This window comes from Onychomys torridus, chromosome 2, assembly GCF_903995425.1.
Source record: "Onychomys torridus chromosome 2, mOncTor1.1, whole genome shotgun sequence".
Lineage (NCBI taxonomy): Eukaryota > Metazoa > Chordata > Mammalia > Rodentia > Cricetidae > Onychomys > Onychomys torridus.
This window is the reverse complement of record NC_050444.1, coordinates 144,193,877-144,209,534: the sequence shown is the minus strand read 5'-3', so window position 1 is coordinate 144,209,534 and position 15,658 is coordinate 144,193,877. Positions and strand designations below refer to the sequence as shown.

The window sequence follows — 15,658 nt, the reverse complement described above, 5'->3', positions numbered from 1 at the left end:
ACTCATTATTTGCACACTGTAAATACACATAGAAATACATGTGTGAAACCATAACTCATGCCATGAAACCTAAATCTGCAGCCCCCGCCTTCACGTGGTCACATTTAAGGTAAGGACCATTACTTATAACAGAAAGCACATATAAGCCTTGCAAGGGCCCCCTTATAGCCTGTGATAGGGATTGCTTATTAGTGAATATAAGAAAAATGGGAGACTTTCTGCTTGACAGTAGTAAACAACTTAACAAAAGCTAATTATGAATCTACAGCCATCAGATTTGATTATAGACTAGATTACAGCAATTTTGGCACATTCTCTTTATGTAAATGGTACAATATTAACTAGAAATAGAGTACTCAAAACAAAATTGGAAAATTGGCAAGCGACTCTTCAGACTCTGAAAAACTCACGCTAATGCCATCTTGAGGGCAAGCTCCTGAGTTATGCTACCACTGTCATGATTTTCACAAAGGAGCAATGACCTGGAATGATGTGCTTTTGGAAGCATAGTCATGCTAAGCATCTATGCTGATTACAACTCATTCAAAGAGAACACAGGAGAAATCTAGCAACTATTTCAAAGTCATGTAGGGATGGACTTACACAGTAAATACTAAAGGAACAATCTGAGTACTGGATGACAAACAGCTTTGACTTCCTTCTTTGTCCCTCACTACATTAGTTTACAGAAGACAGTGTTCCTGTTCCAAAAAGAAATGGGCATCACAAAACACACACTGCAGCACTACCATGCAGTGCATTTTATGAGAGAGAGAGAGAGAGAGAGAGAGAGAGAGAGAGAGAGAGAGAGAGAGGTCTTAGTATCATTACTGTTATGTTCCTAGTTGGCATAAAAACGCTACTGTTGTTACAGTACATGGTAGTAAACACAAATAATCCCAGTACTCTAGAGGAAGATTCAGAAGTCAAGGTCGTCCTAATCTTCATGTCCAGAGCCGTTTAAAGAAAAAAGAGGAAAAATTCCACACTAGACAAAACCACTACCTCTCTTAACACTCTAGCATGGTGGGGTTCTCTGATCTCCAGAGCAATGTTGTGTCTGGACATAAATCAGGAACTGTAGAAGACATACACACTGTGTGACCCCCAAATTAACTGCTCCCCTGAGTGTAGGTTGTTCTTCGTTTTCCTGGTGTTGGGGACCAAATCCAGGGTCTTGCACAGCAAGCACAGAACCAATGAGCATGTTTAATAGGAGTCTTAATTTTTCACCATCTTAGGGCCATACAATGGCCAAAGCTCAGGAACAGACCTTAAGACCAGACAACATTAACTCCTGTCCTTGGTTCTACTATAAACTGCTTAGCATCATTGTGCCTCAACTTTCTCCTCTACCAAACAGAAAGATAAAGAAAGAAACATCTAGTTCCTAGAGTTGTTGCCAGTCCTTTATGGGAGCTAAAAGCACTGCCCCAAGCCTGACCACCTGTGACTGATCAACAGATCCTACATATTTACCAGAAGGCAAATAACTCCTACAAGCAGTCCTCCCTATGGGGACCCAGACACACACACACACACACACACACACACACACACACACACACACACACACACACAATCAATCTATCAACCAATCTCTCTCTCTCTCTCTCTCTCTCTCTCTCTCTCTCTCACACACACACACACACACACATATTTTTGAAAGTTACAGGGAAAGATGCTAAGCTATTATAGAAAAAAAGTTTTCTTATACTCCTTTCAAAGAAAACTGGATAAAGCTGAACGAAGAAAAAAGACAAATCTACATATCAAAAGCCTTTGTATTCCTAGGAATGAGGATCCAAAAAGTCTCACCTTTTTGTTTTGGTTCCAGCTTTACTGTTGTGTGTCTGAGACAAGGGTCATAAGTGCATATACACACATGCATACCACACACCCATACACATTAAATAAATGAATGTTATATTTAAAAAATTCAGTATTCCTTAGCAGATAAGAAACTAACTTCAGCCAGGCAGTGATGGCACACACCTTTAATCCCAGCACTCGGGAGGCAGAGGCAGGTGGATCTCTGTGAGTTCGAGGCCAGCCTGGTCTACAAAGCAAATTCCAGGAAAGGCGCAAAGCTACACAGAGAAACCCTGTCTTGAAAAACCAGGGGGGGGGGGGGGGGGGGGGGGCGGGCGCCAAACTAACTAACTAACTTCAATCAAGCATGGTGTTGCACTTTCAATCCCAGCAGAGGCCAGCCTGGTAACATGAGTCCAGGGCAGCCAGGGCTAGAGAAACCATCCAAAAAAAGGGGGGGTGGATGGAGTGGGAGGATGAGAGAGAGAAAACCTAATTCCAAGGTAAATATTTTGAGATCTCAAATCAAACTAAAACTCAATCCTCTATCTATCAAAGAAATGTTTCTGCATGACTGAACAAATTAAAACTAAACTGAGGTAACTTTCAACCATTCTATCACTAGTCAATATCAAGTCTTCTTAACAACGCATAGGACACTAATGGAATTGTTACCCGTAAATTTAAAACATGGTTTGCATTAAAACTACTCAAATAAGCAAGTGTGACAGCCAGCATTCAGGAGGCAGACAGAGAAGTAGATCTCTTTGAGTTTAAGGCCACCTTGAGCTACATAGCAAGTACCAGGTCAACAAAAGCTACAAAGAGAGACTGTTGTCTCAATAGCAAAACACACTCATGGACTCTTAAGAATGATAGTGAAGCACTAATAAAGCAATGAGAGAGTGTGTGTGTGAGTGTTGGACGTGTATTTGGTTGATGAAAAGAGAGCACTGCCCCCCCCATCCCCCCAGCTGGAGTTTGTGAGCCACATGTAGTACACTCCTATAATCCCGGCACTCAGAAGATAGAAATAGGAGGTCAGTTCAAGGCCTTCAGCTACACAATTAATTAGGTCAGTCCCAGTAACACGAGACCCTATCTCACAATATATTAGGCTATTTTTGAATTGACTGTGTTCTTAAAAAAAAACAAAACAAAACAAAACATATCAACCATCTGACTAACCTGTGCTGACATAGTATTATTAGACAGGCAGATCTCAGTGAGTTCAAGGACAGCTTGGTCTACAAGCAAGCTACACGGAGAAACTTGCCTCAAAAAAAACCAAAAAGAAGGCAAGAGGGAAAAGCAAGAAAGTGAGAAGAGCATTCCAGAAGGACATCAATAAGAATATCATGCAGAGAAAATACCCTTAAACTGGGAACCCTTCTACATAAATGGCAATCCTGTAGGCTTATTTTAATGAATGTCTCTCTGGACCTGAAATCTCTTCATTATGTTCTTCAAATGGGATTGTGGGCCAGGAGAGGGAATGCATTAAAATTAGCCTTACACCTAAAAATTATTACAAGCAGATGGAAACAATGTATGTTGTGGTCACCACAAGCATTCCAAAATCCTTTTCATGTTCATTATGAGCTAATACTTCATATGTCTAAAGAAGCAAATCTAAATTGTGGTTTTAAGTATCTTGACATATTTTGTATGTAATGTTTCCTCCATACCTTTCTGAATACTATTTAAAACACAAACACACAAACACACAAACACGCGCGCAAGCTACATGGATCACTTAACCGCTCAAAGGATTTCTGGAATTCTTGCTCTTGTAAATGACCCTGAGAGGTCAGGTTCACAATGAACATCAGTGATCAGAGAGGAAACTGAACCATCCAAAGCCCAAAGAATGAAATGGACTGATTCAAAAACCACCTTTCCCCTAGTCACTAAGTACTCTGTATCATGTTATCGCAGTGAAACTTCCATAAATAGGGCTAGAGAGATGGCTCAGAGGTCAAGAACACTGGCTGTTCTTCCAAAGGTCCTGAGTTCAATTCCCAGCAACCACATGGTGGCTCACAACCATCTGTAATGGTTGCCCTCTTCTGGCCTGTAGGCATACATGTAGACAGAACATTGTATACATAACAAATAAATCTTGAGAAGAAAAGAAAAGAAAACCGTCTGGGGAGCAGAGGGGACCGATGGGACTGAAGGAGTCAGGAGAAGGAGGAGGGATGTGGGGCAGAGGTTGAATATGCTCCAAGTACATTACATGCTTGTATGAAAATGGCTTTATGTAATCCTGTATAATAAAATTTTAAAAAACTTCCACAAATATAAACATCACAATGGAAAGGAATAGAACAAGAAATTATTTATTCCATCAATGTCCATGAGTTCCTCTTAAACACAAATAAAATTGTCATATCATTTGAAGCAAATAAAGGAAGACAACTACCCTTTGTTCCTCATTTATAGAACCCAAAATCAAAGAGCAAAATGTGCAGAAAAATATACAGTGATCACACAAAAATGCACAGAGGATCAGCTTAACCCTCAGGTGTTTGGGATATTGTCTGAGACACACTTGGCTCAAGCCAGAATTCCATGACCTGGATTCAATTCTCACTGCAATCTCAATCTCATGCTAACACTAGGCTTGCACTCCAGCTATCTTGTGATTGTATATCCTTCATTCCCATCTCTGCTCTCTCACCAGTACAATATACAACCCAACCACTCCTTTAAGATGGCCTTAGTCATCACTGATTCCTCCTCTGACTGATAGCACTTATCTCAAATGATTGAATACAATTCCATTTCAAGCAGATCATGAGTCAACAATTAACAAATAGAGTAATTAACATAGGAGTACCTAAACCTGCTTCTACACAAACATTTCCAAACCATAAAAATTAAGGTATTCCTCCTAAATTCCAAGTGCAGGCACACAGTTGCAATCTCAGTGCTTGAAAGATAGAAGCAGAGGGGTCATGAGTTCTAGGTGAATTAAGGTAACATAGCAAGACTCTGACTTTTAAAAAAAAAAATGCTCCCAAGAAATGTCATTGTTAGTAAAATGCACATTATCTATTCACAGTCATCCCAAACTACCAGTAGAGCTGAAGACACCTCTGATCATTTGCATTTTAGGCTTTGGTTATACTATGTATTCCTGAAGTATTTTCAATTCTCATCTTTCTGCAGAAATATGGCTTTATAAGAAATAATGAACAGCTCACCAATTCCTCCAGAAGTTTTTCTTTCCTTTGGAGACCAGAGAGCTTCTCCTCCCATTGGTATGGACATGAATGGTTTCACCTCTTTCTGTTTTCTTAGAGGTAGGGGTGTGGGTGTGTGTGTGTGTGTGGGCAGGCTTGTGGTGACCACAACATAAATGGAAAATGTACATAAGGGAACACCTGTTACTGAGGTCACGAGGGCATTAAATGGCATACACTTTTAATCCCAGCCATTAGCCGACAAACAGAATTTGAGGCCTGCCTGGTCTACAAAGAAAATTTATGGACAGCCAGAGCTATACAATAGAACTCAGTGGTGGTGTGTGTAGTAGGGGATTTACGAGCAAACAGTTGTAAGCCACCTGTGGTGTTTTGAATAGGTTTGAATAGACTCGTGTGTTTGAAATGTTTGGCCCATATTGGGTGGCATTATTGGGAGGTGTAGTCTTGTTTGAGTAGGCATGACTTTGTCGGGGGAAGTGTGTTACTGTGGGGTGGACTTTGAGGTCGTATATGCTCAAGCCATGCCCAGAATGACACACAGTTCACTTTCTGAAGCCTATGGATCAAGATGTAGAACCCTCAGCTCCTTCTCCAGGACCATGTCTGCCTGCATACTGCTATGTGTCCTGACGTGAGGACAATGGACTTAAACCACTGAAACTGTAAGCCATCCTCAATTAAATGTTTTCCTTTATAAGAGTTAAGAGCACTGACTGCTCTTCTAGAGGTCCTGAGTTCAATTCCCAGCAACCACATGGTGGCTCACAACCATCTGTAATGAGATCTGGTGCCCTCTTCCGGCCTGCAGTTATACATGCAGACAGAACACTGTATACATAATAAATAAATAAATCTTTAAGAGAGAGAGAGAGAGAGAGAGAGAGAGAGAGAGAGAGAGTGTTGTCACAGCCATGGTGTCTCTTCACAGCTATAAAAACCCTAAGACACCACATGGATACTAAAAACCCAACTCAGGTTCTCTGCAAGAACAACAATGTGCTTTAACACAACTAAGCCATCTCTCCAGCACCATCCCATCTCTTATCATGGAGTGCTTGCTACCTTGCACTATTTAAATGATGAAATGCATCCTAATGACTAAATAGAACCAGGAAGAGAACCAAGTAGGAAATCTTGCTCTATACAAAGATGTACATGGCTACTGAAGAAAAATGTACAACTGAAAGTTATTATACATGGCCACAAATCTACAATCTCCCTGAATCAGTCCACAAAGCTGGGTGCCAAAAGAATGTTTCCTGGATGTAAAGAGCCATGGTTTTTGATCAGACGGCAACACACTCACTTAAATGGTTCATATGATCGAAGAAATAACTTTTCTGTCCACTACACAGTAATATTGTATTGTAATATTGTATTACTAGGTCTTATCTAACAAACCTTCCAACAATATCCAAAAACTTTCCCGGGTATCATACAATTTCAAATTTTAATTTGGGAAAGTATATATTAACTAAAGAGAAGCAGTTAGAATAACAGGAATAGGGAATGGCTCCCTAAAGACTCATTTGCTGAAGGAAAGCTCTCACATAGCTTTCAAACTGCTAAAGACCACAACATGTTACCACAACACAAGCAAAGCATCAGGGACTTGTGCTCTGAGCTCTTAGTGAGACACCTCATACAATGGAGTTCAAAAGAGATGGAGAGTTCGAATAAAAAAAGTAGAGTGACCCAGCTGGCCTTAGAGAAGGAATAAAAGGAGTAAAATGTGACGCGTAATGGTTTGAGTGAGATGTCCCCCATAGTTTCGGACATTTGAACACTTGAAACCTATTTGATGGTGCTCTTTGGGAGGTGTTAATTTGCTGGAGGAAACACATCACTAAGAAGTGAGTTTTTCAAGTTTGGAGACCCAAGCCACTTCTGGTTTACTCTTTTGTTTTTGTAGCAAAAGCCCTCAGCGCTCAGCTCCCTGCAGCCATGCCTGCCACTTGCCACCATGTCTCCTTGCCACGACAGACTCTCATTCCTGGAGAACAAGTTCAAACCCCCTTTCTTCTCTAAGTTGCCTTGGTCATGGTGTTTTATCACAGTAGCAGAAAAGTAACTAGTATAAAATGCAAAACTACATAAAAATACATAAAAGCATAAAATGTAACAACAGTAGAGTGGTAAGAGACACCCACCAACTGTCAAATGATGCTTCCTCCTTAACAATTCTAGCTTCTCTGCAGGCCCCTCTGGGAAATCTTAGGGTAATGACTAACATATGTTATTTGAGTGCCCAATCTACTAAGAAAAAAAACAGTTAATTTGAGGGTGGCAATACAGCTCAGGAGTTGAGCATGTCCCCATGAATGGGGGAGAAGCAATAATTAGGGCACATGGGATGTGCTGGCTAGCTTTGAAACAAGCTATAGTCATCTAAGAGGAAAGAACCTCAATTGGGAAAATGTTCCCATGAGATCAGGCTCTAAAGCATTTTCATTATTAGTGACCAATGTGGTAGGATCCAGACCATTGTCAGTGGGGCCTTCCCTGGCCTGGTGGTCCTGGGTTCTAAAAGAAAGCTCCATAAGGAACAAGCCAATAAGCAACACTCCTCTATAGCCTATGCATCAGCTCCTGACTCCAAGTTCCTGCCCTGGCTTCCTTCAGTGATAGAGTGCAATGTGGAAGTGTAAGCCAAATAACTTTCCTTCCCAACTTGCTTTTGATCATAGTGTTTCATCGTAGCAATAGTAACACTAACTAACTAAGAAATGGGATAAAACAATAATGTCCACATCACATTCTGTGCATATAACAGTATGTAGGGACACTGCAAAAACTAAGATATCTATGAAAAGCCATAACTCAACAGGTTCCAAAGTGCAAATCTGTTTAAATAAGCCAGTAGAAAAGCCACCCAAGACATTGTACATCTGCGCAACTGTTATCTCTGATAAATACAAAAGTTCACTTGTGGTTAAATCCTAATAATTAGTGAGTTCCCAAACTCATGGTAAAGTGAAACCATAGACTAATAAACCAAAAGACCATAACTCCTTGACTACGAAGTAAAGAACAGTTAAATGAAAGAGAATCAAACTTTTGTTAGCAAAACACTGGAGACAAACTCTTCTTAAATAAAACGGGTTCAATTAAAACAGAAAATGAAAACAAGGAGTCAGTAAGGACCAAAAAGAAGAGAAAAAGAACAGAGAGACAATTTGTATGGAGCTGAACATAGCTACTGGGAGCTACGGAGAGAACAATGTCCAATTATACTTTTCTTTCTACGGAAAAAAGTTTACTAATGAAATCTCATGGCTCAGCCCTATGCACCTGTATAGCACAGGCTCCATTACCAGTTACTACCAAAAGCAACATTAACTGCCATAAATATGCACAGCATACTTCAAAGGGATTTCTTTTGGTAAACTTCCTAAGATTACCTATTTATCTACCAATCAAAATCCATCTGGTATAAATTAAGTGACAAAAAGGTTGCAGTCTCTCACTTAAAATCTGTATTGGCATCCCAGTCCAAACTAAGGAGTTACACAAAGATACAGGACTGTGGACTGTGAAGTTGCCTGCTCCCACTAATAGCTGATTTCCTAATGAATTAGGTCCTACTATGCCTTCAAAAATGGACGGCATAGTTTGGGGGCATGGTGGCTGAAAACGGACTGAAGAGGTGATGTGGTGTTAAAGAGCACTGGCTGTTCTTTAACTGACTCAATCTCAGCACCCACCTGGCAGCTCACAAACACTGCTAACTCCAGTCTCCTTTCCTCTTTTGGCACTGCATGCATAGTACACAGACATGCACGCTCAAAAAACATCCACGGGGAGCTGGAGAGATGGCTCTGAGGTTAAGAGCACTAGCTGCTCTTCCCAGAGGTCCTGAGTTCAATTCCCAGCACCCACATGGTGGCTCACAACCATCCGTAATGAGATCTGGCGCCCTCTTCTGTATACATAATAAATAAATAAATCTTTAAAAAAAAAAAAAAAAAAAGAAAAGAAAGAAAAGAAAAAAAATATCCACATACATAAAATAAAACAAAAAATTGAAATTAAAAAGAGAGGCTGAGACAAGAAGATAAGTTCAAGGCCATCCTAGACCAGGCCAGCCTTGGATTCATAGAAAACACTGCCTCAAAAAAAACGGAACTGTAAACTCACAAACATAATTTTTTAGAAACTTGTAAACAGAAGAGGAAAGTTGAGCCTGGGGGATGGCTCAGTGGTAAGAGCAATGCAATGAGGATGGCTGAGCACAGTAACTCCAACACGGGGAGTGGTGGGTGGTTTAAGGGGGTGGGGGGTAAGATAACTGGAGCTTTACTAGGCAGAATGCTGAGTTTCAGACTCAGTGAGAGATTGTTTCAGGAAATTAGGCAAAGAGGAAAGCATCCAACATCTTCCTTTGGCCTCTGCAGGTGCATGCACAGGTGACAGACACACAACTCTGGCTCTCATGACAGACATGCACACACGTGCACATGCACCAGCACCAAATAATAATTGTAGACCTTACAGTGTTTTACATGCTCAATTAAATCATATTCCAATTATTCTGAAAGGTACCTGTCTGTTATATGTGTTATATAAACAAAAGACATGAACGCTAAGAATGAGTTGGTATTATACTGACGTAAGGGACAAGAGCTTACTATCTTATACATTTTCCTTTTAGGGGGAAAAAAGGATATGCACACTTGAGAAATGGGTACATGTGCCTCTGTGAGGTTCCCTAGTATTATTCACATGGGCTCTCCACCTTTTGTTTTTTTAAACCATCTTATTTTGTGATACAGGGTCTCACAATGAATCTGAAGCTCACTGTTTTTGCTAGACTGTCAGGCTGGCTATCAAGCTCCAGGACATGCCTATCTCTGACCTCCAATACTAGGGATACAGGCATGCACAGCTATGTCCAGCTTTTACAAGAGTACCGGAGATTTGGGCTTGGCTCTTCTTGCTTTCAAAGCAAGCATTCTTATCCACTAAGCCATCTCTCTAGCTCCTCATTATTTTTTAACACAAAACAAACCAGCAACAGCATACAACAAAAATCTCCAAGGTGGGAAGAGACAATCCAAGCACAATATATGTAGGACAAAGTGCTTTCTCCCCAGCAACTTTGGCCTAAGAACCAGCTTCCTGAGTAGAAAGATGAGCTTTGTAAACTTATTTCATTACTGGACCAAAAGTAGCTGGCTGATGGCATACTAAAATTATAACATCTTTGCCCATCCAACCCCCCATAATGTGCTGGCTAGAGAGGAAAGAGAAGGGTGACAAAGACACACACTGTACCTGTTGTTGAGAATTGTAGTCAAAAAGTCCCACAGTTGCTGCTGCTGAGTCCACAGGTACCTGCGTGCCTGAATAATCAAACTGCAGAGGCTCCATGCCCACATGTTCCATGGGGTCCAAGGGGACACTCTGGGACTCCATGTTGGAGAAATCCTCCACAGGCTTGGCACCATTGGTGCTGGTCAGCTGGGCTAAGCCCTCAGAACCATTCTGGTTTGGACCCAGAAGATCCACTTCATTAGCAGAGTTCTGGCAATTACCAGGGGTACGGCTAAACAGAGAAAGTAAAGGGCATTAAAGCTTATTTTGATCGGGGAGGGACACTACAGCAACCCCCAGTTGATGTCCTTGACATAGTTCATTAACAGTCCTAAAAGCTAGCTCTGCAAAATAACCAGAGATCTTTGACAGGCCTTACAGGGTTGTAGCTCTAGAATAATTCGTCTAGTGTTTGCCTTCCCTCCTAGACACCTCTTGAACCTGTATCATCTGCTATTAACATATAATACCTTTACCATGGAATCTAGATTGAAGAAACAATAAGCTAAAAACAATGCATCCTGTAGCAGCCATGAAAACAAGTGTCAACTCAAACGCATGGGTAAATAAATACACTCCACCAGAGCAGTAGCTCCTCTTTAAACACAGAGGAAACTGCAAAGGTTGGTTCCAATGCCAGGCATATTGGCACACACCTATGATCCCAGTATTCAGTGCAAATTTCAAAGTCATGCTGGAGTGCACACAGACTTTGTTTCAAAATAAAGCAAAACACCCAAAGTTAGTTCCTAGAAGAAAATCTAATTCTTAGAATGATTCTAATAAAAAGGTTTTCATGTACAATTTATATTATTACCAGTGCTGAACACTACTCCGACCTGCCAAAGACATGGAAGAAGCAAATCAGTTCAAAAATGTGTAAAGCTTCTTTACTGACCACAAGCTTCTACTCCAAAGACAATGCTAAACTTAAGCTAGTGTACATATGTTCCATCCTCCATGTCACCACACTCCAAAGAGCAAAAAGGGCACCAATAGTGATTATTTGGGCCATGAGTTTAAATGAGTACTTCATTGGTTCTTGAGATATAACACAACCCTATGTTAAATGACTGTATCTTCGAAACCCATTACAGGCAAAGGAGAGCCGCCTATGTCAACAGTCAGTCCCTTCACCTCTAAAAAAGAGAATACAGCTGGTACAAGTCAAGAGCATTGTCATGTTCCTTCACATACACCACCACCTCAACCACCTCCTGCCACAGCCAGACATCACAAAGCATTGCTCCAGGGTGCTTGTGATACAAGGAGGTGAGGCCATCTGAAGCCATCCCAAGAACACAGGTAAGCATTTATTGTCCTTTGCCTCAAATTTCAAAGACTAATTCTATATGTTCAATACATATAAAATTAGGCTTATTAAACAACTATACTTGTTCTACAAATGATGCAAAATACATCTTTTATACTAGTGGGTACTAGGAGAGTGTAAAATGCATGTTTGTATGTGCATTCAAATAAACACCCATTAGCTTTAGACTGGCATTAAATTATTTGTATGTGTATCACTCAACAAAGGTTTTTATAGACTTTTTGAAATCACACACCATAACTAAAGCTTGTCTATATAAACAAGAATGGCTGCCAACTGTGGAATATATATACATTATACAATGTATAATACTATGTATATTCTATTATAGGGTAAAATCTGCAACTCAGGCATGACCAGAGATAGGATAGATAAGAGGTATCCATGGGATGTAAAATTATGAACAAACCATTTGCTGGGCATGGCAGTATACATTTGAAATCCAAGACAGGAAGATTGCAAGTTCAAAGCCAGCCTGGGTTACATTGTGAGCCCCTCTTACTTTGCACCTAACCTTCTTTCTTCAACCTGAAGTAATTGATGCCTGGCCTACCTACATAGAATGTAATTGAACATAAATGACATGGGAGAAGGCGCACACGTTCTCAGGTATTTCTCCCTCCAAAGTGAGAGGGGGGCACTAGTGTACAGTGGTGTGGCAGAAACTTAGGGAAGTCCCACAACACCTACACCAAAGTTTGAGTATTCTACTAAAATCTCCTCTGTGAAATAACTCTGCCAACCCATCTCCATACAAATGCAAATTCTATCATTTGGGCAAGCATCAAACATGGTTAGCTCTTAGACAATTCCACCTTACCAGTTAGTTTACACCTCTATGGCATCATCTATACTAGATCCATTTTTTTAAAAAAAGAAACAGGAAGGAAGGGACTAAAATAAAAACAAAAACCCACAGCCCACATCCAAAAATCAGAAGTGTAAAATATACAAACCTAAAATCTTTGACGTCTGCATCAATCCCATTCTGCACTGGTAAACCATTGGTCTTGTCCATCACATCACCCTCCTCCTTCAAATCTCCTAGCTTATCTCCATCAAACGTACCCTTGTTCTTCTTTTCACCTCTGTCGTTTTCATCACTGTCTGCATCCCTTGGGCCCTGTTTAAAAAATAGCTTCAGCTTCACTAATCATCATCAACTAATTGTGGATACCCACTGTGGACACCAGACTACACTAAATGCTAACTGAAACGAGACTGTGCCCACTTCTGACATTACAGTCTAGTTTACAAACAACATGGAGGCTGGAACACTGCAGAATTTTTTGCCAAATGGGGGAAGACAGACAAACAGGTATGTTACAGAACTGAGAACATCTTATCATACCATGTACTCCCCCTTCTGCCCAACCCCCTCTTCTATCCAAAGCCCAGTTAAAACTGTAACTCTCAACTCTCAAATCTGTCTAGCATGACTCCCCACTATCCTATATAAACCCCTCCTTTACTTCAAAATATGAAACAATATGGGCTGAAACCATTCTAACTCAATTAGTCTCTACTTGAGCTGGGGATATAAACCTTGCTAACTCACACTACCACCCCAGTTCCACCCCTCTGCTGCACCAAATCTTAAACATTCTTATACTTTGTTTGATTTGCCTGTTTGTTTTTGATCTGTGTTGTTTGTTTGCTTCTTGAGTCAGGTTCTTGCTGCCCCTTGCTAGCTTTGAACACACTCATACAAAGCTTAGGTTGGCCTGCATTTTTGGCAACTCTCTTGCCTCAGCCTTCTAAATGCTGAGATTACAAGTGTGCACCAGATACCCAGCCAACATTGACTTTTTTAAAAAGATGTTTCAAAATAAACTAAATCTTTCTTTTCAGAAGCATATGCTAAAAATTCATATCGTCCACTAACTATATATTTCAATGCAAATTAGTTTTAATGATATAATTGGGGGAATTTTATACAAGAGAATTTACTTCTGAAATGTTTCACATTTCCAAACACCTACTGTGATGGATTGGGTACCAGATATATTCAGGTCCTGCCTTTTAAAGAAATGTAAATGTACCTCTTCTTATTAGCATTCAGCAGAAGTCTTAGATATAGGAGAGGGGGAAATGAAATGCTTTGATTTTCAAAAGGACAGCAACTATTTGTGGACTTGACATGGTGGAGAGCTTTGCAGACCCTGACACTGCAGGGAACTAATTAACTTTCACTTTCATAAAATGAGAGAGGCAATCTTGCTATTCCCACCACTGCTTTATGGAGTAAACAAGTGCACACTGCTCAAAACCAAGTTCCTGGTACAAGGGAAGCCCAGTGGACAAAAGACAAGCACTTCTACATCAAACATCCAATCACCAGCTACACTCCAGTGGAACTTATGGAGCACACAGAGTAGCAGACAGCTGTGAGCAGACTGAGAAAGGTGGCAGGTTGCAAAGAGTTCAGAAGTCATTTGACCAGAAACTACAATGCAGGAGTCTTTGACAGTCTCAGACTGTAGGATACTATTTCAGAGCTCATTTTCCTTTTAAAGTCATTCTCTGTTCAAATACACACAGAAAAAGAAAGCCTTTGTGGATATGAAAATGGGAATATGTGTGACCAGGACCCACAGTATAGCCTCAAGTGGCATCAAGACAGTAAAGTACAAGAGGCCACAGCAGGATGGGCCTTGAAGACTGTACCTCTAATAACACACAGCCTAGGAACACAGAAGCACTGAAGGAGCACCCTGAGACCTCAATGCAAATATGGGTAGACGAGGCTCTGAAGGCCAAGAGCACCTGCATAATAACCAGAAACAGCAGCAACCTCCACAGTGCAGAAGTACAAAAGTAGAGTTTTCATTTTTATAGCTACAGCTATAAAGATGAATACACTGTCTGGCAGAAGCTCAATAAATAGGACCAAGAAGTGTTTTAGTGGTGAGGGTCAAAACTCCCTATGAAACCAAAATGCCAAAATAAGAAACTTCATCTTGTCTTTATCATCATTAAAACAGTCTAGATAGTGACAATATCACTGCAATGGCAAGAAGAAACCATTAATGTCAATGGTCAGTAAGTATCACATGAAGAATCTCTACAAGCCTATAAATCAAACCTGTGGCTCCAAGAGAAACCATTCAGCTCTAATATCTCCCAAGGAGTTCAAAAGCCTTGTCCACAAACTGCACAGGAACGAGGAGAAGGGAGCACTAGGAAGGTCCTGCAGCAAGCAAGATCCTAGTGGAGGCATATTCAGTGGCAGCTCACATTTCAGCATTCTCACTCAGGAGCAACCTTCACATGGGCTTCCTGCAAACCTGCTCAGCCTATCTATTTCCTCACGGGCTCATACTGAAAACACAGCCAATAACAATTTCATAATTTCACAGCCAAGACACTTTATATGGAGTTTATCTTTACCTTGGCAAAAATAGCCATTTGGGCAAGGAACTGTTCTTGCCTGGACTGCTTGATCAACTAGACATACAGGACCCACAGAAAGGTGACCACTGAACTTTGCTTGACAAAATGGTCCTTCAGGTTCCTGCTTCGCAGAGGAAACTGCCATTCTACGGGACACTAAAAATAGTGACCAAGAGACTCTAGCCCTGTGGGCTGAAGACAAATGCCCCAACTTTACAAAGGAACATTAGGTGACTGTCCAGGCTGCCAGCTGTCTCTGTCTATCCTGCAAGACTCCCGAAAGTTACTTACATCCTTCTCCCGGTTCTCAGGTAATAGTATATATTTCTGAGGTCTTTGACGTGGTTGAAGACTAGATAGTTATATAATTTCCTCAGTTATAATAAAAAATAAGTTAGATATAAAACCTTAGACTCACAAATATAAGATAGATAGGATATGTTCTTTAATATTGTAACTGCAATTCTTGCTTGATGATTGTTTTGTTATATGCAATTTTACTATGTAAAAGTTAAAACCTTCCTTTAAAAAAAAAAAGAAAAGGGGAAGTGCTGCGGATATCGCTCTGTGTAAATAAAATGCTGACTGGTCAGTA

The 15,658-nt window shown here is 40.6% G+C and overlaps 1 protein-coding gene across 17 annotated transcripts in view; it reads right to left on the bottom strand.

The window, feature by feature from the left end:
- Pum1 (pumilio RNA binding family member 1) overlaps positions 1-15,658 on the bottom strand; it is a 125,702-nt gene that overhangs the window by 44,956 nt on the left and 65,088 nt on the right. For 13 of the 17 annotated variants that reach the window (XM_036177838.1, XM_036177842.1, XM_036177841.1 and 10 more), the window contains 2 exons: positions 12,627-12,793; positions 10,299-10,569 (listed from right to left, as the gene is read on the bottom strand). The exons of 2 other annotated variants lie outside the window; for them this stretch is intronic. In XM_036177838.1, the coding sequence (XP_036033731.1) occupies positions 10,299-10,569; positions 12,627-12,793 (438 nt within the window). The remainder of the gene's footprint in view (positions 1-10,298; positions 10,570-12,626; positions 12,794-15,658) is intronic. 2 more of the 17 variants (XM_036177854.1, XM_036177853.1) reach the window with 1 other exon arrangement.